The 24,791-nt window shown below is 36.4% G+C and overlaps 1 protein-coding gene across 3 annotated transcripts in view; it reads right to left on the bottom strand.

Moving 5' to 3' along the window:
- The window catches only part of LOC112454271 (glutamate receptor ionotropic, kainate 2), a 236,688-nt gene that overhangs the window by 71,237 nt on the left and 140,660 nt on the right, over positions 1-24,791 (bottom strand). For all 3 annotated transcript variants that reach the window (XM_025015565.1, XM_025015567.1, XM_025015566.1), the window contains exon 4: positions 11,603-11,787. In XM_025015565.1, the coding sequence (XP_024871333.1) occupies positions 11,603-11,787 (185 nt within the window). The remainder of the gene's footprint in view (positions 1-11,602; positions 11,788-24,791) is intronic.

The raw sequence follows: 24,791 nt of genomic DNA, 5'->3' as shown, positions 1-24,791 counted from the left end.
AACTTAGTGGGTTAATTTGACAATGTATTGATTAGCGTAACAATTATAAGAGTATTTATGGGAACATGAATGAAATAGAATTAAATGCGGGCGGAAATGAGGAAATATGCCATTAATTACGAATAGCTTTTAATTGAGATATAAATAGCAAGCTATTTGATAACCAAGAATTAAAATGTATTCGATCAATGATGGCCAAATGGCTTTGCTCCGTGAAAGTCCTAGCTCGAAATTTATCAGAGAATCCATCTTGTTAAAAGGAACGGCCACATGAATTTGGCGCATTCTGCTCGCGCGCGCAGATGGCACATAAGGCGTGAGCGAGGGCGTGAGTGCATATGCTTTTATCTCGCCGCGCCGTCGCCGCCGCCGCGCCGCGTGGATACGTCCCACGGTCGATGCTGCTTTCCATAATGAACGCGGCGCATCAGTCTGCGAGTTCGCAGATGCATTCTTTCTCCGGATGCAGCGCGGCACAAGTTCCCCCGTGTTGCATTTTTCAAACGGATTTTTATGCCGAACTCTGAGAAGCGCGCGCGATTCGCGGCGTCCTCGATTTACTCGGATTAAGCGCGATTCGAGATGCATTCGCACGTCGCATTCTCGGTGAATAATATAATTTATTTTACATGGTTTACATTGGTTTTCGCGGACGTAGCGTTTTTGCTCGTGGAATATCACGTTCCGAAAACTCAATTTTATATAGGGCGCTTTTATAAAGTACAATTCCTTTGGATAATCAATTATTTTATGTTTCATGAGAATAATTCTTTTGTAAAAACGTGTTTCTAATTTTCATGTTTTTATGAAATATTTTTACTTGTCAAGTAACAATAAATGAATCACATCACTTATTGTTAGAAATAATTGGAACAATCGTATTGTAACATACTTTTTACTGTGTCTAAAACGTTCATCTTTCAGTTTTATTTTTAAGTTCGTTCATCCGGTTTATAATTTTTTTATACGTACGTCCAATCAAAAGTTTTTAAAACGTTCTACGCTTTCACATTGGGTTCTTACGCGTGTAAAGAGCTTTGCTCTCTTATTATTGAGTTCTTATGCGCGTAAGATCTACGTAAAGGAGTAGTTACTCGTAGTAGCGCGACTAACGAACTGCTTGCGGACGTATTCCTTGTAATAAGATCTCAAAAGAAGGACCATCCGTCTTTGTTCCAAGTTTGTATGATTATTTTAGTCAGCTAGACCGAGTAGTGTGCGCAAAAATCTTCCTAACATAGTTTTTGCTGCGTCTAAAACGTACACATTTCAAGTTTTAATTTGTCACACTTAATCTTTAAATGCACAATTTTTCGTTGTATTCTGAATATTTTTAAAACAATTAAATAATGACTGCGTTTAAGGAATCCTACAAAAAATATTTAAAAAATTCTTCTTTATTAATTCAAACCCTCTAAACTCTTTGAATCATTTGAACTTTTTTTAGACTATTTTTGTGATAATATGAGTGCAAAGCACGTTTTCAGTTTGAACTTTATAAGAGAGAGTACAATCGAAAAATCGCTTTGCATATATGCAAAACTGCGCACTTAAGGATTAAGTTCGCTCATTCGGTTTATAATTTTTACATGTGTATATCCAATCAACAGTTCTTAAACGTTCTACTCTTTCGCATTAGATTCTTACGCGCGTAAAGAGCCTCGCCCACTCATTAAGTTCTTACGCGTACATCTACGTAAAGTAGTAGTTACCCATGGTAGCGCGACTAACGAACCGCTTGCGGACGTACTCCTTGTAACAAGATCTCAAAAGGAGGAACATCCGTCTGTGCTCCGAGCTCGTATGATTTTTCTAACCAGCTCGACCGAGCAGTGCGCGCGACCGAAACCTTCTTTTTGCTCTTTCTTTTCTCAAGATGTTTTCCGCAAAAAGTCCCGCTCGCTCTCATCTTCAGAATAAATCCCTATTCGTTCCGACGTGTAGGATTCAGACACTATAAGGCGCTTAATGTATATCTATGAGAATACCGCACTTTGAATTGTAGGGGCAAATAAGTGAAGCCTAAATGTGCCCTACAGTTTCATAAAAAAAAGATTTTCTGTTAGAGAGATAAATTTTTAAGATGCCCGAAATTTCACAGATTTCCTTTTGTTTATAGATTCTTTCACAAAATTACAATTGATTTTCCATAGTAGAAATGTCAGGGTACCAATAATCGTTGCTAATAAACATTTAAAAATTTCATCAATTAGAAATTCTTACAATTTAAACTTCAAAAGTATGTAAAAAGTTAAAAAAATTTTACTATGTTAAGTAAAAGTAAACTAGCAAAATTCTAAGAAAGTTACTTAAAAAATAATATTTAAATTTAAATCTTCAAATTGCGAAGATAACGTCTAATTATACGATCGATTATGAATTATATCGATTCATTGAAATCTATTATAAATTGTAATTGTAATTAAATTCCATTATAAATTAAAGGTTCTAGAGATCAAATGCAGCGTGTGGAAGCTGGAATGTATATTATATTGAGATATATTATTTTACTATTGTACAATGGCCGAATATAGTTTACGTATTAAATCATGCTATTGTGACTATCAATCAAATTTCGATACAGTCGATTACCATAACATATTATAATAGTTGATGGCAAAATTTACATATAGAATATCCAATTAACATTAATCCCAAGCGTGAGAAACCACTTTCAATTTCGGTTTTACATTATTATACTCTGACCGCTTATTGATGACTTTTAAACGCTTTTTAAGCGATAAATATTTGATCAATTGACGCCTCTTAAATTTATATCACGTTTCGTTACGCGATTATGATTTATCAATTACGAGTATATTGAGGAAGAAAATGTAGCATCTTCTGAACATTGCGCAATGAATCGTGAAATTAACAAAATTATAATCCTGGAGCATCGTTCTCTTAGTTATTCTGTCGTAGTAGATTTCAATTTTCTACTTCCATTTCCTTTAGAGATATCCATTTTCCAATAACATCTTATGACATCTCTATCTACTTCTTACTAATACCACGCATTGTATTAATATTTGTATTACTGATTTAAAACACGTATTGAATTTTTATTTAATTCACCCCAATTATTTCATATTTTTCGTAAACGTTATTATTAAAGCACTAACTATATATAAAATATCACTTTTTGTTACGCAAGAAAGTAATACTTTAAATTAATCTAAAAAATAAATTTTAAATTAACGCTATTGGAAATTAAAGAATTATTTATTCTGTATCTTTTTAATTAATAGGTAAGTAAAATTTAATTATTAAATTTGTTATTACGTAAACATAACAAGAGCAGGAATTTTTGCATAATAACATCTAGTTTAATATTCTATTTAAAATTTTATCTATATTATCTTAATATGTGATGCGATATACGTGGCGCATATTATCGCATTTCAGAATTAATTGAATAAAAAAAGATAATTATCATTTACGAGTTGAAAAGACTAGTTAAAGTGAAACTCAAATTTCAGATGAAATTTTATTTAGTATTGTGTGTCTGATATATACAATATATATATATATATAAAAGCGTGTATATATTTGTTTTTATCGTCCCTTCCTGTATTGCCGCACATCGAATTTAAGCTTCAGCAGCTTTCCGGAAATAACAAGTTAGTAGGGACAATGGTTGTCGATTGTTAGTTTTTATTTGTGCCTGGGAGTCCGTAATCCAGCGTGGCAATTGTTTTGAAAGTTTTAACTCCAATGAGAAATAAAATTTCCGGCTTTCTTACGCGCATTTTTTCCAGCGATTTTCGAATGCCGTTTCTATACGGTATTACGGTACGCGTGTTACCGTCAATGGAAAACAAATGAAATTTACCAAATATAATATGTCAGCTACGTCATTTATAAATTACCTTTGAAATAAAATATGCGTGCGAGAGAAAGGAAATTATTAAATGCGCACCATTATTGGCGCACAATTTGTGACTTTAAGGTAAATCTGAAATAATGTGTCGCATTGTGTGTGTCGCATGTTACACTGAATGTGCGTGTGGAATCACATTGCAGTGGATTCCGCTGCTAACATTTGGATGCGTTACATTATATTGCGAAATTGCGAATTGTAGTATTATTCGTATAACGTAATGATGAAGAGGAAATACGCCAGAAATAAAATTATATCTCGACACTAATGCAAATTTTATCTCTTTCTCTTTCTCTCTCTCCCTCTCGGATTGTCGGTATTAGTTAATTGCACTCGGTGATGCTTCAAACGAATTTCTATTAAATTTCGCTTACAATGTACGTACACAAAATCTAGGACGATCGCCACATCGGGCTTTTTGCTCGCTGTGCAACGTTGGCTCCGCTGAAATTTCGTTGGCTCGAATTTCACAGCGTGTGCAGCTTATCGCGCATAGTAACAACAAATAAAACTACTTCTGTTGTAATAACCCTCGTTGGAATAATTAATATCGAGGGCGCTTGTGGCAGCAATTTTGACCGACGATACGACCAGTAAATTAATTAATCATATTTCGTGTATTTCCGGCGGTTGAATTTCACTTGACGACAAAATCAATTTTTATCTCTGCGTATATAAATTCAATATTTAATATTGGTTGATATAAGTGGCATATTGATTATACATTAATTGCAGGGATGAAAAAAATAGTCGAATGAGACAGAGAAAAATCATACGATGTAAATCAAACGTCAATTAAATTCTCGTATCTGCGATATATATACACATGGATTTCTGTCCGACACAATAAAATTCGAAAAATATCCTCCTTATCCGCCTACTTCGAATCCTATTCGCGATGAATGCACTTTGCATTTTCTGCACGCCGCGGCGGTTCTTTTCTCCGCGCGTCATCTCCTATTTGAAGTTTTCGAGATGCATTAGGAGATAGAGAAGTGAGCGAGAAATCGGGCGCTCTTAATTCCGCTCCTAATATAACTCCGCTTAATGCATTCGTAAATAATGCATTCTCGGGTGTGCGCGTAGCCTTCAAAGTGTGCAGCCATTTCAGTTCGGTTCGCCGCTGCGCCGCGCCGCGCCGTCGTACTTGGAGGATGTCACTGTCGGCATTAAAATTGCCTTCAGAATAGCGCGATGGTGGCGAACTGCGAAGGTGAGACGTCGATTACGAGCGATGAAACTTGCGGCAACAAGCGGCTTAGTCCGCCGCGAACAACGGGATAATCCTCCCAAACGCGCGCTCTTCCCTCTCTCTCCCTCTCGATTACGTTTGTTCTCTTCTCGAACGCGAAACGAGATTACGTCTGACGTGCTGCTAGACGCAACGGAGTTATTCACTTCCGACGTAATACAACCGCTTTATTCGACGGTACCATATTCCACGTCCGCGCGCTCTCCGCCGTGTACGATATTGCGTCTACATTTCTTGACGATCGCCCTTCCTTCGTCCCCCTCCTCACCCTCCGGCCCTTCGTCCCTTCAATAAAGCGCATCGTTCCACGCGCACGCTCTCTCCAGAAATAATGCTAGCAATATACCGCGGATGAGTTTCACCGAAGATTGATTCTGTCAAGATAATTACGCGGAGGATCTGCGTAAGTAATCCCGATAGGTTTACGAGGATCTTGATTTCGAGAGAGCTCATTGCACTCTCTAATTTGCATCAATTGCAACAATTTCAGTTTTTCAAGAGAGGAAAATGCTGATAATAGAACACAATCTAAAATTAAAACAATAATAACACAATCTAACAAATTAAAACGTAAAGAGGCACACAAAAATATTAAACTTTAGTTAAAGGAGATTTTCATTGTCTCTATGCATGTGTGAATATGTACATAAATGTATGAGGTAAAGGAGAAATAAATATTTTAATTTTTAGTTAAAAAGTTAGTTCTTTTTTCGCGATACGTTAATCGTTGTACAACGAATCGCAATAATTTTAGATTCTGAGAAAAGTTAAGAGCAACCCGTGTACACCGCGATTGAGATGATTAGTCGGATAATTCGCGGTTTTGATCGTTATCACGTATCGGTCTCGACGAGTGGAACGCTCATCACCGCGTCAGAGATGAATGCACGAGAATGCAATCCATTTACCACCCGACACGCTCTTTTCACCGTAGTGGATGAGAAAAGGCAAGCGGAAGCGATGCGGTCGGCGTTACGAGCGATTGCCAAACGAGCGCGAAGAAATCCTGCGAAAGAGGAAACGGAAGTAAATAGCTAATCGGCGAGGATACGGAAGATACGGGAAAAAGGGTGCAATCGGCTTTCAATCGCGTTGGCTGTACGTGGTTTCGCTGAATGACATTGATTAGTAACCCAACCCCGCAGAGAAATAAACGTTTCGCTCGGAGTACACCCAGGGCTGGGCGAATTCTTGACTTGTCTATAGTGCCTAAAATGCGAACCGAGAAAGCGCGAGAGAGAGAGGTGCGATAGATATACGTTGTTGAGGAGAGTGCGCGTTCAGTCATTGAATGCCGCACCCTGAGCAGAATCGAGTGGGCACTTACCGATTGTTTAGATAGTTTAGACAGGGATAACTTGAGCGGTAAATGAGATGACGGTTGACTTATAGGATAAAATAACTTGTGATATTATTATATATTTTGTGTTTGAATTACATGAAAGAATCCTATGAAGTGTGAAAAAGATTTGACCAAAAAAATAATCTAAGAGAATAGTTTCTCTTAGTTAGATAAATAAAAAGTTTTTAAAAATAGTTTCTATTATGTCCCAATGCTTCTATGTTTATAGCGCATAGGTACCTGCCATTATGCTTTATGGGAAATTACATAATAAGATAATTACCTTTTCTTTCCAGGATTTTTTTAATTTTACGCAATTGCTCTTTAATCAAGATATTATATAACATATTCATACGTAAAACATAATATACAGTATTAAAATAATGAATAATAAAATTTTATTATTAAAAATTTTAATAATATATTTAATATTGGACATTTTCAATAAATGAGTTATTTCGAATTTTTCCCAGAGGGAAAAAATAAACCTTTGTCAAATAACTTTTTATTAAACTAACTTAAATTAAAAATAAATTTAGAACAATTTTATTATCAAATCAGAACTTTTTTATGCACGTGATATAATAATAGCTGGTTAAGAGCAGATGCATTTAATTTAAAGTACATAAAAGTGAGCTAATGTTAAATGTTTTTTTTTTTTCAGGGTTCTATACTCTCTACAGGGGTTTTCTTGGGGCCTGATGATGGTACCAGTATTGGTTGTACGAAGTGGAGCAGTAAAGCGCAATGAGCAAAAGCTCGATTAGGAAACAGTACAAATTGAATTCCAACAGCAACATAGTGGCTGATTCAACCGATCCATCCACACCGGCTGCTGGCCCGACGACCATCGGAGCACAGAAGCCGGTACATTATAGGCCACGAGGAAGATCGTTAAATCATTGTTGCGGTAATGGCAATTGCGCCCTTCGCGGTTCATTAACACCAACATATCACCCGCTATATCATCATAATGTCGATTATCTTGCAAACGGAATGACCAATGCCATTCCATCATTTAAAGTTCAAAAGTAAACAATGTTTAGGTAGAATATCTCTTTCGGTATACGGAATAATTTTAATTATACAGAATTCTCCAATTAAAATGTATTCATGATCGTAGAGAAAATGCCCTAATGATTACGTATATCTATACAATCAATATTACATCTAGCGATCATTAATGATAGCTAGACATCTTACAATTAGATAATTAAGGGAATTCATACTAAATAATGAACAATCACCGTATATTCCTCAATGTTTAAGATGTGACCCTCAATGATAGTAATATATATAATGAGCAGTATAATATTTAATTTAATATAAAGCAATCGTGGTAAATATTTCTACGTAACGTAATAGCTATGCGTAATTTAACATACTTATTTATTTATAAGAAATGTTACAAATAGTCATTTCAATTCTGAGGTGCTGATGTACATGAAATTTAAATAATTTTATTTACTTATTTGTCAAATAAGGAACATGTGGTCTCTCTCTTTCTCTAATTAAAATTTTATGGTTAAGAGAGCGATAATTTTATGAGATTGTAAAGTATTTGTTATTTGTTCCTGATGGCTTACCAAGGGATTCTTTCATCTAGCTAGGATAGAAGAAAATAGCACGGCAGAAGGAGCAGTCTACGTTCGTGCGCAGGAATGCGAATCGAAATACCTGACAATTCGATTTCGACGCGGACAATACGAACTGTCCGAAAGTTCAAAGCGAGATTGGATAGATTCGTCTTCGCGTTTGAATGTAATAATTGGTGCGTCTTGTTCAGGGACATTTCGAATGCGAAAGTAATAGAGCAATTTTTAACGTTATCATTGTTTCCGTAGAAATATTAAAAGCGTTTTTTATGTGCTAAAATAGTGTCATTAACAATATTTTTTACCGACTAGTGAAATGCAAAAAATAAAAGAACAGTATTCCAGATATTATATTATTCACATTGTGTTGCTATTTTTATCACAAAAATAATTGAAACAATAATAATTGTTGTTTCTATTAATTGTTTCAAATAAAATAATAATTGTTATTTCTTTCTATGCTCTGAAAGTAAGTTTATAAAAATAACATTTTTAATTTATATAAGCATTTATTTTACATGAAATCCAATTATAACATTTCAATATTTTATCAAGTTTAAATAAATAATGAATAAATCGTAGTTCGTGTAAAAGCTTAAAGGTACCTTAATGCAATATTTTCTTGCAGTTGATACTTTTCATAAATAGGAATTGTTTATTTTCATTTTGCCGGAATAATGCGCCGTTTGCGATAGTAATTTGTTATCGTTTTGCGGAAAATCGTGGCGCGGAAGGGTATTAAAGTTATCCCCACAATTCACCCGATGTGAATCAAAGAGACTCACTGGTCGTGCTTTTTATTCTATTTTTCTGCTCCCTGCAATCGCCTTCGGTTCCTTTGAACTACGCATAAGATGGTACCGGAAAGTAAAATATTTCCGTCGTCGAGTTGACTGAATGAGGCTGTCGCTCGTTTGAAGGAATCGACGCCAACCGTTCGCCCACCTCCGCCGTCTTTTTTTTTCTCCCCCGATTTTTCCTTTTCCTCCGAGTCGAGTACTCTAATCAGGATGCCGCTGCTCTCCTAGTGAATTTTGCATTTTCGCCGCGTTGGAAATGGCGGGATTCCGTTGAGAAAAGAACTCGGGCGAGAGAAAACCAAAACCCTGTTCTAACACCGTGAAATAACTGACGACGTAAGCTACTTCCCTCCAGGTTTACTAGACTCCACAATGGAAACCTGAGACTGAGGAAACCTGATGTTTATCACTTTCAGAACGCGAAAGCTTATTAAACGTTTCTCCGCCTTCTTTATGTCCTCCAACCTTTCGCGCGCGCTCGCATTTCATTGTGCGAACATCGGATTTTGCAAATTAAGAAACTGAATCTCTATCATGAATCTTACACGAGTTTTTAATCTGAAAAGGTGCAACATCCTCAATCGATCATCGTTGCATTAGTTCAGGTATATTAATTATTCTAATATGAAATCTGTGTTTTATTCTCTTTTTATATTCTCTATAAATATAAATTTATCTTTTACAACTGCAAATATAGATATTTAGATATTTTAAATCAAATTCTTATTGTTTGTATATAAATTGATTTTGTATAAGAATTACTTCTTTCTCCATGTTTTAATCAGGCATTGGAATATTAGAAAATACTAATTTGATTACTTTTCATAACATTTATTTTTTCTTTTATAACAATTTTTTGGTCAAATATTTTTATAAAAACATTTTGTTCAAATATTTTACACAAATTACGCAGTCTGATGGATAAAACAGATAAAAATGTACGTCAGATGTATATTCGCATGAATATACGTACTAATTAGAGTTGCGTCAGTGATTGCGAGAGTTTATCAGAATATTTCGAAATACTAGAACAGCAACATTAAAAATTTGTGATTTCTAACAAATGCTGGAGACTCAGTGATGCGACACGCGAATGGATTCTAATTGAAATTCTCTGATAAGAGAAAGGAAGAGAGAGAGAGAAAGAGAGAGAGAGAGAGAGAGAGAGAGAGAGAGAGAGAGAGAGAGAAAGCGAGAAAAAAGCGCATAGCTTTAGATATGCGGTGACCTTTAAATTGTGTTCTCTGTGCATCATTGCTGAAAGCCCTTTGATCGAGGATGTCAAAGCCAACCCACGCGACCGTAAATTATTATCTAGTCATCAATATTTCATACGAAATCCGTAAAGGACTTCAGGAAATTCGTCACGTATTAATAAATTCTGTCTGTTGATTGTATTTTACTACTTATGGATCTAAGAATTACTGTTTTTAACACAGGCAATAAAATTGAATAACGTATTTAGTAATAATTGTGTAAAAATCATATTTTTCCCGAGTAACAACCATATCATTATAGATACATATTTAAGGTACAAATAAAGAGCAATTGTTTTCTGATGTCTACGTCAAGGGGAAATTTCATTTTCGCTGGCTTTCATCGTTTCCTTTGGGACATGCTTGCGCGTTTCATTCGCCCGCAGCGAACGGATTTATCGACTTTCTCACGAATGTTCTCTCGCGTTTGAAGCGTAAAGCGCCTCGCAGCCATGGATATTTATTTTCTACTCGCAAGTCCCTTCAAAAATAAAAGAAAACTCAGTGATGGGCGATGAGCAGGATTCCACCACATCCTATACAGAGAATAAACAAAACGCTTTCGGAGAACAAATCTAGTGGCAAATATTGAGAGGACGAGAGAAACGAGTGAAGAAGAAAGAGTCACCAGGTGCGAATAACAAATATTGAGGAAAGAAAAGGGTTGCATTCATGCAACAACAAGACAGACAGAGAGAGAAAAAGAGAGGGGGGGACGAAGAGAAAGAGTGAGGGAGAGAGAGGAGGGGGAGAAAGAGAGAGAACTCTCGTTAACCTAAAAAGCCCGTGAGCTATACAAACCCGCGACCAGGGCTTTCAGCCGTACCCCTTCACGAAACTTCGCGCTTATTAAGAGAAATTCAAAAAGTTTCAGTTCTTTTGCGTTAAGTTCAGAACTACCGCACTGTGGGCATATAGTACTCGATGTATATATAGATACAACCAAATGCAACAGCGAATGCGCCTTGGCCGCAAAAGCGATCTTTCACATTATAAACTTAATAAAAGTGCGGACTCGATATAATCTTTCGGCTAAATGTGAAATTTGCTTGAATTTGTTAATGGCTTCAATTATATTTTTGATAAACTAATAAGAAAGGAAAACTTTATATAAACGCCTGACATATAGTCTTAGTAATCAATTTTATTAATCAATAATACTATAATATTCTTTTGTCATTATTGAAAATTTTTGATGTTTTTCTAAACTTCATTGATTTTCCTTTCAAAACTTCAATTATAATTACAGCGCAACGTAAAATGCGAAGCACGGAATGTGGAAATTACCTTGATTAGAGCGACAACCGTTAATCCTACAATCTAAAAAGCCCATGTTTGTCGTCGATGAGGGCAGAGGTAAAACAGCTATGAGAGAGGCAAGAAATCCGTGAGGAGAAGGGTCACGAAGGCAGATTTTGCGCGACGAGCGCCACTTTAATGAGGCTATTATTCTGGCTAAAAGTTTGTGTATACGTACCTTGGACAAAGTGGTGGGATGCGGATAGAGGTTGACGAGGCAGCTCTGCCGTCTAAGCCGGTAGTCCCAGCGTGTCTCCAAGTGCGGAATTTCCATGGTGTCGCAAATGCTCTGCACGTGAGATGCCGTGTGCGCGCTCTGCGGTCCAAAAATCGCCGCCACGCCGCCTCGCAGTAGGTGGCACACTGTAACAAACGTAAAGGTATAAGCGCGATCAGTAAGGGTCGTTGCTAAAGCACGAGAGATTCTTTCTGACATGGAGAAGGGATTTAGCCGGCATTTGTGTCTTAATTACCATAGTTGATTACCAAAATCATAGCAATAAATTTTCTCAATGGAAACCGTAAGTTGGAAAGAACTGCGGATAACTAATTATCTAATTAAATTACATATTTTTTCATATATATTTTACTTCCATCTAACTTGGAATTTATTTATTCGGACAAAGTGTACGAAAAGCGCATTTATTTTCGTAAATCTCATGTTTTATGTGTGTGTGTGTTTACAATATTGTTGAATTTACTGCATAAAGCAGACGGTTTTTTAGCAAAATGCAATTATAAATATATTATGATGTTTATCTGTCTACTACATCCCAACATAAATATGAAACTGCGCAAACTGAAATTGGGAAATGGCGTGTGGATCGATTAATTAGTCAGCTCGCTTCTATTATGATAATGTATATGTAGATGCGGGAGCGTAACGCGCAGATACGCGAGCAAGATAAGCATGACGTTGAACGCCAGGGGCAGCGTACTGTGATGTTAAGCTGAACGAAACGGAATGACCTGTCCCATCATAATATATCGATCATGTCACCGTCAACTAATGTGATTAAGGTTGTTTCGCACATCGACAACGTACCGTCCGTATCATATGAAGCCCATTATCGATTAATCACCACAACTCGGGCGAACTTAGTAGCGTAGCGCAACACACCGCGCGTGGAAGCTTGTCGGACGATCTCGCGATCTCTCACGAGCACTCTCCATTCGCCCCAGTCGTGATAAACGACTCGGTATTACCCGGGACGTTCGCTAGGGATCGCCGCTGTCCGCCAGGATCTTCCACCGGCTCGATGCAAAACTCCTGTCAATCTCTCCCATTCACTCCCAATTTCATTTAGCGAATAAACGTTTTTCGTTATCTTTTGCATGGCCGATTTCATATTGCATATCGGGTGCCCTTTTCACGATAGTGCCCTTTTTCCTCTTTCCCAACGACAGTGACGATAAATCATCGTATTGAGCCGAACATCTTTTCGACACCGAATATTGCGGGTTTCTCATCTCTCTCAAGCTGACGCGTGTCAGCTTCTCTTCTCTCGTACTCGTGCTCTTTGCAGCAAAAAAAAAATAACGTTGATTTTTTCAGCGGAGAGTTTCACGTTCTCGAGTTCCATTCCATCCCCTTCAATTACAACATCGCGATTATCATGCCGATTTCGTTCATCGTAGATTTCCACTTATCTCGGTTTATCCAGAGTATCTCGGTCGGGGTGGCCGATCGTGGATAAGTCATAATGAGAATTTTTTGCTCGCGGAAACTCCTTTCTCGATAAGCGCGCGAGCGGGTAAACTTCGGGAAGAAAATTGTCTCGGCGCTCCGCCGAGTAGCTTGGCGGAAGATTGCTTTGGAACTCGTTTATGATATCTCTCATTAATAATAAAAAAAAAGAATATATTATATCGTCGTCGTTCTTACGAGATCGCCCGGATACGCGTGAAAATTGCTCGAAAGGTCATTCCACCTAATGGCGAAACATCGCGAGTGTTTCGATAGCGATATGCTCGCAGCGCCTCGTTAAATCGACATTTTTCTCGTGGCTGCCATTTATTTTTACTCACACTAATAATTAAATTCTGCGACACGAGTACAAGCCACCCTAACGAACTGACATTAATTTCTCTCTCGTCCTCCTCGCCTCCGATTTGAACCACGAGATAATTTTTCTTTTCCCCGACGATACACGACGAAAAAAGAAAGAAAAATACGCTTTGAAATAATCGGTTCGTAATCCAGCACGGCATTGCTACTAATAATTATATATATTCTTGATTTTTTTTTATATATATCGCTGAGTAAAGTATTTTATTGAAGAAAATCTTTTTCTCTATTGCTTCTCTCATATATCCCCTTAATTGAGCAATAATTATTGACTATTTTAAAAAATGTGCTCTTTTTTTATTAGATTCTGTAATTATTTGTTACATATATTCACGAAAAAAGATAGAAAATGCATTATAATTCATGGAAAATTATAAGATAATGTAACATGTATGAAAATTGCGCTTTTTTATAAAAATTTAATTAAATTGGGTTTGATCTTTAATTAAAATTTGCGGTATTATTATTCCTATTATTAGGAATAATAATCCATATCATTCTCTCTTACTTTTAGCACTAAATACTTCTTTTCTGCAATAATATTTTGATGGTAGCGACAGATCATGCAGCAAAATATTCCCTTATTTTAATAAGCGAAGAACTCACTATTATAAATAATCAAAGATAAATAAAGTTCAGCAACATTAAATAATTAATAAGTTTGCAAGAGCTTGAATAATAAGTTGAAACTGAGTAAATGGAAATTTTCAGCTCCCCTAGACGAACTTCAACCACGGGAGATAATTCGATCTTCCCTTTAACCTTTCGCCTTTCGCTCTAAGCTAGAATCATTTCCAAATCTGACAAAGAATCCAGAAACTGAGAGAACTGCGCGCGCCTTCCGGCACAGGCGAATATGTATTAATAGCATCAACGACTTTTCTGAAAATTTGATTAAACCGCTTTGTAAAAGCGCAACATCCGGGTCGCAGCGGAGCGTGTAAGCGCGAGCGAGTCACCGGGCAAGCGACAGCTTTAATCCGGAGTTACCTTTTGATCATTTATTCCGAGCGAAAACCATCTAATGTCCCCTGCAGGCTGCTCTACTCCGGCGAAAGGATCGCGTCGGGGGGAAGAGGGAAGAGAGAAAGAGAAAGAGAGAGAGAGAGAGAAAGGGGAACGGTTGCCGCATCCCTCGGTCCACCCCATCCCCGCGTTTCACCTGTGCACATACTTTACCGCAGTCGGAATCTCTATAATCGGTGGGCAAAGTCGGCTTCTACGGGCACAGGAGCCTCAAAGTAATACCTGGACAGCGCTGGCGGCGTTTTAAGGTTGAAATATGATATGCGCTATATTGAAATTCCGGATGCAATTTCGTCGGAGGGCCCCAGGGCGCCCCGCGAATGGCCATACACATCAGTATGTATCGAGAATTCCGGTTTTTTTCCCTCTTCCTCTCTTTCTCTTTTTTTCTCCGATCACACAGCACGCTGGGGGTCTCGACGATCTCTTTTCCGAGGTGGGCCCCGGTATCAATTCGAGCTCCACATTGTGGATCAGGAGCAATACGCGCGCGCTCGTCTTTTGCTCGCTTTGAGAGATGCAGGTTGCGCGATGGAATGTGGAAGAGCTTTGTATATCGTCTATCGCGCTATCAATTCGACGGAAATACGTAAACAGCGGGGATTGAGGAATTGATAAGTCGTACTGTAGACAGCACGCGTATGTACAGGTTGGTAATTTATATAGAAATGGATATAATGGCTTGTAGTGAAATCTGTTAAAAGGCAAATTTCAGTCAAGTATAAGAATACTTCGTCAAAATTTCGAGCTATTTTTCTCGAAATATCTAAATTAATTTTATTACTTAGAATTTTTTCGAGTATTACCATCTCTTTCTTTAGTGACACTACATATTTCGGTTTTATATTTGGTGATATCGTGATATAATTCAAGAATGACGTCGATCTGACTTTATAACAATAATAGAACTAAGTTAATGCAGTAATTTATATTGCTAAAGCATCATGGTATTGTAATGAGTGCATGTATGTAATTTACTTAAATCATAAAATTATTTAAATTTTCTTTCTGTGTTCTCTTGCAACTGAAACCTTACCATTTTTAATGCTTTTAATTAAAACTCCAATTTTTTGCCATATTAATAAAATCACAAATTACATTTGAAAAAGATAAACGTATAAAAAAACAAGTTTTATATTTATTTAATTTTTAAATTTAAATACAGTTATATAACGTAATAAAATTATCAAGAAAATAAAATAATATAAATAGAAGCGTGTTTTTCACTCCCTTTCACTGTATATTTAAATTTTATTTCTTTATCATGAAATATTATCGTTTAATATCATGGATGTTTTTCGACTCAAATATCCTTCAGAAATTACTATAATTTTACAACATTTGTACATGTAAATTATAATGTATAACACTAAAATATAATAAAATATGATTTTATGAAACTTTATACTTTATATTTTTAATTTTCTTTCTCGAGCCAATCTACAGTTAAAATAATATAAGTAGACTAAATATTATAAATAATAGAAAAATAAACACGGTCGAAATGTTTCAATATTCTTGTAATGTTCTATTTTAGTCAAGGAAATGTAAAATTTTATATATCATGTATTTACTGACTTGTATGTACTGCCGCGATATGACTGCTGATCGTTCGTTTAAAAATAAAACATGAAAGAAGAAACAATCGCTCACGATGGAGCAATTGCTTTCTTTACTAATGTCATATTATACAACACTGGAAATCTAAGGGTTACAGTTCACGTTATCTGATATATATCTTATTATTCTCGCATTCCCGAGATATAACATTGCATTGCATCGCAATTGTTCCTGACAAAGTTAACCGTCCTTCGCTAACACGGATTTCCATCTTAGGCTGTTACCAGACGTCAGTGTGTGGCACAGGACCGCGCTTATTTCTACGCTCTATAAGCGTCTTAGATACTACTCGTGCTCTCTCACCGGCAGGCAGCTGGATACATATTGTAAGTGCAATGGAGTCGGCATGGCATCCAGTTGCTCTGGTTGTATCGTTGTGTCCTGGCTTTGCGCGCAGATAGGATTATCACTCGGTAATATATCAAAGCCAGTTGGCGAGCGACCCCGGCACCGAGTAATATCTAATCCCGCGGTTCTCTCTTCCTCCCTTCTATCTGTGAACCTTGATCGCGCCTGTTCATCATCGACTGTAATTTCACCCTTCACCTCAAAACTACAGTCATGACAATGACACTCCATATTCAAATTTTAATTTTCTTTTTATTAAAGCCATAAAATGTGCTGAGATAATTTTAAACTCGTCGTATGACTTCTTCAATATAAAAAATAATAATAATAATTAGGTAATAATAATTTTTTTATTAAAGTTGTCTTATAATAATATAATATCATATGGCATTATATATTTACTGTGGTCTTTTTCCTAATAGTGTAAAAATACATAAAATATATAACGCGGGAATATTTAATGTATCATACAATATAAAAAAAACTTTTTTAATTCCTCAAAAAGATTAAAAGTATAAATATAGACAACTTTTAAAATCATTTTTTGGAGTTTTCATATGAAAGACAAATCCTTATGAAAAGAGTAAAAAAATATGAAACGTGATCAGATTTTTAATTTTTTACTTATTTTTAGTATTTTTCGGTTTTACTTTCCTAATTAAAGTATAAAACTTTCTCGTTTAGTATTAATGTGTGTGTGTGTAACTTCTAAAGTATCCTATATATATGCAGTTCTCTTATTTTTCTTGCCATTTCCTCGACATTGCGCGGTCGAAATTCTTACTGTCTGTCCTTAGGAAAGTGATATGTTTCTATTCTCTCGGGGCTTTTCCCCGTCGGTTTCACTCGAGTATTTCAGTACGTTTGGTGGCCACGAGCCATAACTTCGTTTTCTTTTCTCCTTCCTCGGTGAAACTCCCTTATTCTCTCTCTCTCTCTCTCTCTCTCTCTTTCTCTCTCTCTCGCGCGCTCGTTCCTTATTCAAGATTAGGGCATTCGATGGCGTAAGAGTATCTACATTGCATGCTACTCCTCCGCTCTCTCTTTTTATCCGCGGATTTATATTCTCAATCTGACTTGCGAGCACACATCCGCCTTCAATTCTTATTTCTCGGATGACAAGTCTGATTTGCGAGTTGGAAGTTAGCATCGCCGACTTAGCCGGTGAAATCCGCGAAATCTAGTTCGCGGATGAGCCGGCAAAATGTGAAACAGTCTGCGTTAACGCGGTCGCGTAAGCTCAATATCTTGGGAGATCCTCGAAATCCACTTTCGCTCTTCATAAATTTGCCGGGATCGCGCGGCATAATAATCACCGATAAAGATCGCGAGGAAAGTTGTGGCTGGATATTGGTACGGTCGTGGTTAATAAGATATTTTGCTTTACGACTTGACACTTCCGGCACCTGGGACATTTATAGCTTCTATTGAATTCCATTGAGTTCTATTGAATTCTCGTCGACGCCTCGTCGAGGACGGAAAGTCCAGTCTCGCGCGCGACGTTTTCACGAGAAGTACGTGGTATCGGAACCGGTCGGCCTCGATCCACCCTGCTTCGAGAGACAGTATCGGAATAAGATATCAGTATTATCGAGTGGTTTCTAGCTCATGCTCTTTTCGGTCCTGTTGATCCTGCTGACGTATGTTCGCCTTTCCACTTTTTATCTTAGAGATAGTCTTCTTTCTTAAAATTATTTTCAACAATTTTGAAAATTTTCAAATTTATTTTATACTTTATTATCTAATTATATGGAAAATGACAGTTAAAGAAGGAATTTTAGCAATTGCTTGCGATATCTAATTTCCAAACTATTTCTATAAGCAAGGATCGAGAGCCATAGATTTCTCAATCTGAACTATTACGAAGGAAATCGAGCGAAATCAAATCGTTTCTCAACGACAGGCAACTCACGGCCTAATCGGTCGCTTTAAATTATCCTGTCCCTTACAATACGGTTCATTTAAAAGTGATTAATCCAAAACAGTCGTTAAACCTAAGGCGACTCGATGAGCCAACTAATCGTCTTTTTGCTCACGTGCTCACAGTTTACGAAATCCGATGCGCGTGCTGATTCGTACTCGTCGATTGTACGAGCGAGAGAGCGCGCGGGCAGGATTATGTTAATTCGTTCGTCAGCGGTGCGCGATCGCTAGGTGGCTGCATCTACCATCACATCTATGAGATAGACGAAGAAGGGAACCAACGTGGCGTACAGATACCGGGGAAGGAAACTTGCAGAGCTTCGAGAGTGATTTTAATCCCTTCGCAATGAGGACCGAATTGTCCTTTAATCTTCCTAATGCCGTTCTCGGGGGAACTAACTGCTATACTCAGGAGCGGATGAAACCTGCCCGGGTTAGAGGAAACGAATGTTTTCTTACGTGGAATCTAACTGTCCGTCCTCCGACTGAAACCCGTCACGCGCACGATCGTGATTTTACTTCACCATCATGAAACAGAAAAATCTCATATTCCCATTTTACTGCAATAAGTAGATTGTTTCGTTCCTGTCACACGTAAGCAAAATTCTTTAATGTCACAGTGTATCTGTGGCAAATATTTGAAACAGAAAATATCTGCGGTCAAAAAGATATACGTTCCTAGTATATTTATTTATGATGATAAAGTTGCAAATATGTGTGTATGTACCTCAATCATAAATTATTTTATATAAAAGCTGTGTATATATATATATATATATATATATATATATATGCATATAAAATTTATGTAAAAAAAGAGTAATTCACATTTTAAATATATATATATATATATATATATATATATATATATAAGAGCGGAAGTAATTCATATTTTAAATAAATACTGCAGATACATATACGATAACACAGTATCTGCAGTGCTGCAAATAGCAGAAAGTTTTAACTTTTACTCGTATCTTCTTCAATTAAAGTACAGGTGAACAGAACTCTTGTAAGAGTTACAACATTGTAATTATACCATCACGCGGATATCTGCACTTGTCGGGGTTCAAATTGTTTAAACTTTTTAAAAAGCAAACTAATTTGTATTTTATAATTCACTTTCCGCTTTAGATCTGGATAATTAACGCGTGGACACGTATGTGTATTGAATGTTTTAAAACACAAGCGTTTTATATTCACCGTGAAAACACAAAAGATGTTCCTGCCAGGAGGTGTCCAATCTACTAAAAATTTCATGCTAATTTGAGATTCCGAGCAGGTTTACAATATTACCGCCGATCGAAGGTTAAATACGCGGCTTCCCTTCGCTGGGGGGTTGGGCTGACTTCGGCAAGAGGGATTTACGTTTATCGTCTATTCGTCGAACGAGCTGTAGCGGCGTGCGCGAAGGAAGATCTCCTCATGGCCGAAGATCGATAGACGCACAAATAATGCATTGCTCGTCGGACAAAGAACCCTTCCTCGCGCGAAACACGCTTTATCACGTTCCGTCGCGGTACGATTCCGATGCGAAGATAAAAGCGACCAGCTGCAGAAAGAATGGGAATGGAAGACGTCAGCGTTACGAGATCGGTGATCCTTCAGCGTGTGTATGCATCCCTATTTACAACGCGAAAGACGACCGATTAATTTACCGTGCTTGGCAGTAATTTTTCACTTTCGCTTCTCAAAAGTATAGATTATGATAATCTCGAAATAAGAGATAGAGAGATAAAAAAGTATAGATATTATTTTCTTATATTTTGTTACAATTTTATAATGATATTAATCAAATCAAATTTGTCAAATCAAATTAATCAAATTGATAGTACTTTTATATATTGTTAATTTAATGTCAACGCGCGTAATAATTAATCCTTCATTGCTTTCGTGTTAGACAAGCGCTAACATCACATCTTATTTCTTCAATTGCATGTGACACAAAAGTTGACTCTGAAACTTTTTGACTTTTCATTTACAATCTTTTAGATTATATTTGTATGATGATTTTCCAAAATTTCGTTAACACAATTTTTAGATTAGACTTTGAAGGTTCTAACATGTGATATATCTATGCACTCATGTCAAGAACAAATACTTACAATTAGAGTCGACGCGACTCGTGCTGTTGCTAAATGTAAGTTTTAGATTGATGTGCCGATTGATGCTTCATCCTCTTGTTCTTACAAGACTGTATTTGCAGGGGAGAGGGGGCACTATTTTCAACTTCTAATCGACCGTTTACTTTTCAGAATAGCCAACTTCTATTAACTATTCAGAAAAGTTAATAATCGGTTAGAATTTAACAAATGTTAGAAATAGTAGCCCTTAATCTAAGAAAACTATGTGGCAATATCACACTAATACATTGATAAACATATGTACAAGCGCGGCGCAGGGCTAATACGAGAGCACTGACGTCCGTTTGATGAATGAGAATAATGGAGGGTTAAAATTATTTTAATTAAAATATTCTTTCTCGCACTATTAAGTTATATTAAGAAGACTTTGAACGTGTAATAGGTAAGACGGAATTACGTTATGCATGATTAAGATGTAATTAAGACTCCGTAGAGTTTTGTAGCTGTGCAAACCGTTAAAATCTAAAGGCAGTAATTCTTCATCTCTCTAGCTTTTATTTCAAGATCATTGTAACCTATCGGTAATTCAAGCCTGAGACTCTTTCGTACCTTCTTCTGTTATCGTGAATAAGTTCGTCCTTATCATGCAATTACATTACATTACAAAGGGCTTGGGTTATTCTCATGGTACTGTCGTTCATGCAATTCTTCGCGACGACTTCGGCAGTTCTCCCGACTTTCAGTAATTCGATATTAAGCAGCCCGTTCTTGGCTGCTTCTTCATTTTGTCTCGTTTAGCATCTCCATAGTAACTTTAACCCTTTCATCGCTGACACGAATGCTGTGAGGAACACAGCATTAAAGTTTTCTAATATAGTTTTGATAACAAGTTTAATAAGCGAGAACTTTTCCTTTTAACGTTTCAATAGTTCATTAATTTTTTTATTATTAGTTGTATTTACTATTAATAAATATGATCTTTTAAACGTTTATATTAAATATCAAATATTTATTCAGAAAAATGGATTATGTAAATTAGGTAGATTAATGCAGGCGCAAGCGCAAGATGCGTATCCCAAAACTTTGAACATGTAAATCAGGCAATTGAATTTTTTTCTTAGAGAGAGAGAAATACGTATTATATTTATAACAACGAAAGAGTTAAGCCCCTTGCACGACAGGCAATAGAAACAGGAAATAACCAAAAAATTAATTACAACCTAAAAAATTCGAATGCTATGATTGGTTGACAACAGGCAATAGCACAGAATTTCCCCAACGTGACGGAAACTCTGTGTCTATTGCCTCTGTTGACAGTGTCACTGTTTATTCTGCATTTAAACATGATTTCTGATTTCTATTCCCTGTTCCTATTGCCTGCCGCCTGGCATTGTGCAAGGGGCTTTAAAGTTAAATGGAATGCGATTTTCTACTTCTGTCGCATTGATTTGTATACAGATCGCTAGAAAGGATAAGTTATATAAAACCACGAACACTTTTTTCGATTTATATGAGGCTTTTTACGTTCAAGATGACTCTTATCAAAATTAAAGAAAAAGCATTGTTTTAAGATGCAGATAAGGAATGCGATTATACTTAATTGTATTAGCCATCAAGTTGTGACATATAAGCGGGATCTTTTATGACATTTAAAGTAAATTATTGAGTATATTGGAAGTAAAAACATGTTTTAACAACAATATAAAAATAATGGGTTCAAAAAAGCGTGGTATGATAAGTAAAGACATATGTAATCATATAGATATAGAATATAAAAAAGATAATGATAAATTAAGATCAGGTGTGCAGAGATAAAGTACAATCGAAATCGCGGACGCGATTAAAACGTTAAAAGATAGTGCTCATTACAATTGCAACCAATTTTCCGACGCGCTGTTGAAAAGTTCATTTTCGACGGTCTTTAAACTCTCGAGTTCTTCGTGTCGAGCGTAGTTTTTGCGGAAACTTTGAAGATTAGCTTAATGCATTAGCACGGGAGGGCGTATTAGTCAGCTCCCTACGGCACGCTTTTGGAGTTAACTACCCATCGGTTAACTACCCTCTTCCAAAGGCCCGAGTCTATCGGCCGAGCAGGTAACTGAAATCTCTTCCGCTTCGAAGACGTTTCCGGTGATGATAAGCAAACTGCTATGATGAAACGATTGGAATAGCAAATCGATATTCGCTTTCGGTCCGAATTATATTAGAATTGGCGTATCCACAATTTGCATTTTTATTCTTCAGCTATATAGTCTATTTTTTTCAATCTTATTTTTTGATAACCAGATAAAAAAAATACCTAGCTATTGTAATATCTGTTGTAATATTTTAGTTAAGTGTTTCGTTTTTTTGTGCAAAAATGAAGAAAATATTAACATTTATGACAAACAAATTGTATTTTTAGATTGAATTTATGGAGGAAGATACCGAATGCATGTTGCATGATTTGTAAATTTAACTTATAACGGATATATAATTTTCTCTCATCTGAATCTCCTGACGCATTCGATATTGGCAACTTGATACTACGAGCACGATCATTTCTCCTTGCCATAACGTCGTCGCAATAAAATCTTATGTTTCATCGGGTGGTGAGCATCTACGATGTATCGCGATACGCGAGATGCATTTTGAAAAAGCTACAGCGTTGAACATCAAAGATAATGTCACTACAAATAGTACAAATTATTACGGTTACATGCCTTCGAACAATTGTTACAAATATCGCTATGATATACTGCTATTATTTGAAATGATACGACGCAATGATTCTTCTTATAAATAACCTGCACGCTATAAAATTCGTCAGTCATGCGATACGATCATAATAATAAATTATATTTATTGTTACGATGTTTTTGATTTAGTTTCACAGTTAATAATTAATTTTCGACAAAAACGTTTCTGGATTTTCTCGCGCTTCCTAAGCTGCACGAAAAACTTAAATATTATAAAAAAGGTTTCAGAAACAGCAAAAAGAAAAACTAATTAAGATTCTTTCACAAATAAAATCTGCCCCATTTCTCGACTGTCGCGTTAAACTGGACATCGTAGTCGTGAACGTAATCGCGACGACGAGATCGTGATTTACTGTTAGCGGTATAGTGACCATTTTATGATCACCTTAGCTGCCATTACGGACGTTACTGCTACGGGCGATATTATACGCGCAGCAACGTAGGGCCGATCCATTTTTCAAGAGTCTCGCGATTACGGCACGGGGATTACCCTGGTTCCATATACCTCATATAATTCGCTTTATGTGTCGACATAGAATGTCCCATAACTTTCTTGATAAACTTTCTTGATTCTCTCACAGGTTATTGTGATAAATATATTCTATATTTAAATATCGTTAAATATAGAAACTCTTTTGTTGTGAACATTTCAAGAACTGATTTAGCTTTTATTTATTTCGTTCTTTCAAATATCATTCAATCTAAATCTATATTGTACCAAGAAAGTTGTGTGATGGCGTTTCGATAACAGTTCGATAATTTTTAATAAATTTGTTGAATAATTTTCATTCTTTCGCTTGGTGTTTTATATATTCTGATATTTCATGCCTATTACAAGATATTTATAAATTTCATTAATTCAAACTTTTTTACTAATTTTGTACAAGATGTTCTTCAGTTAATTTTTGTTCAAAATTTAATTAGGGAAACTTGACTATAAAAATATTTAATTTATTCACCAAATTTTGGTGGATACGATAAATATCTTTACCAGATTTTTCCCGAGAAAAAAAAATTGCCCCCAGGTTGGTCAAGCAATTCATAGCTGAGCGAACACAAAGATGTTAGTAGTGAGATGGTCTGTATATACACAGATATGTGCGCCGCATGTATATAGTTATATAATATATATACGTATATATGTATAATATATTGTACGAGACTATATATATATATATATATATACATATGTCTGAAGGTCTTGTGTACATACAAAGACTCCGCAAACCAGGCGGAGTGGTCCGGGAAAGTAGATCGGGCGACGGAATTTTCACGGTATGCTCGTTCCCTCACGCTCCGCGGCGACGGTTTATGAATTTTATGAGGCGGGGGCTCATATAACACTGGCCCCGTGAATCGCAAGCAGAGTGCTTATTTACTCCTCGGCTCGTTAATTCTCGGTAAAGTAAAGCATGGACGGTAATCCGGCCGGTGGATGCCGAACGAGGATTATACCGTTTTAGGATGTGTTTGCACGTATCTTTTGATGATCCGTCCCAATTGAATCACCTCATGTGGGGTTGTTGGTCAGGATTAGGTTAAGGTGCGTCGTTCCCACAA

Source organism: Temnothorax curvispinosus, unplaced genomic scaffold, assembly GCF_003070985.1.
Source record: "Temnothorax curvispinosus isolate PA1 unplaced genomic scaffold, ASM307098v1 QBEX01004937.1, whole genome shotgun sequence".
Classification (NCBI taxonomy): Eukaryota; Metazoa; Arthropoda; class Insecta; order Hymenoptera; family Formicidae; genus Temnothorax; species Temnothorax curvispinosus.
The sequence above is the reverse complement of the archived record's forward strand: the minus strand, read 5'-3'. Positions and strand labels throughout refer to the sequence as shown.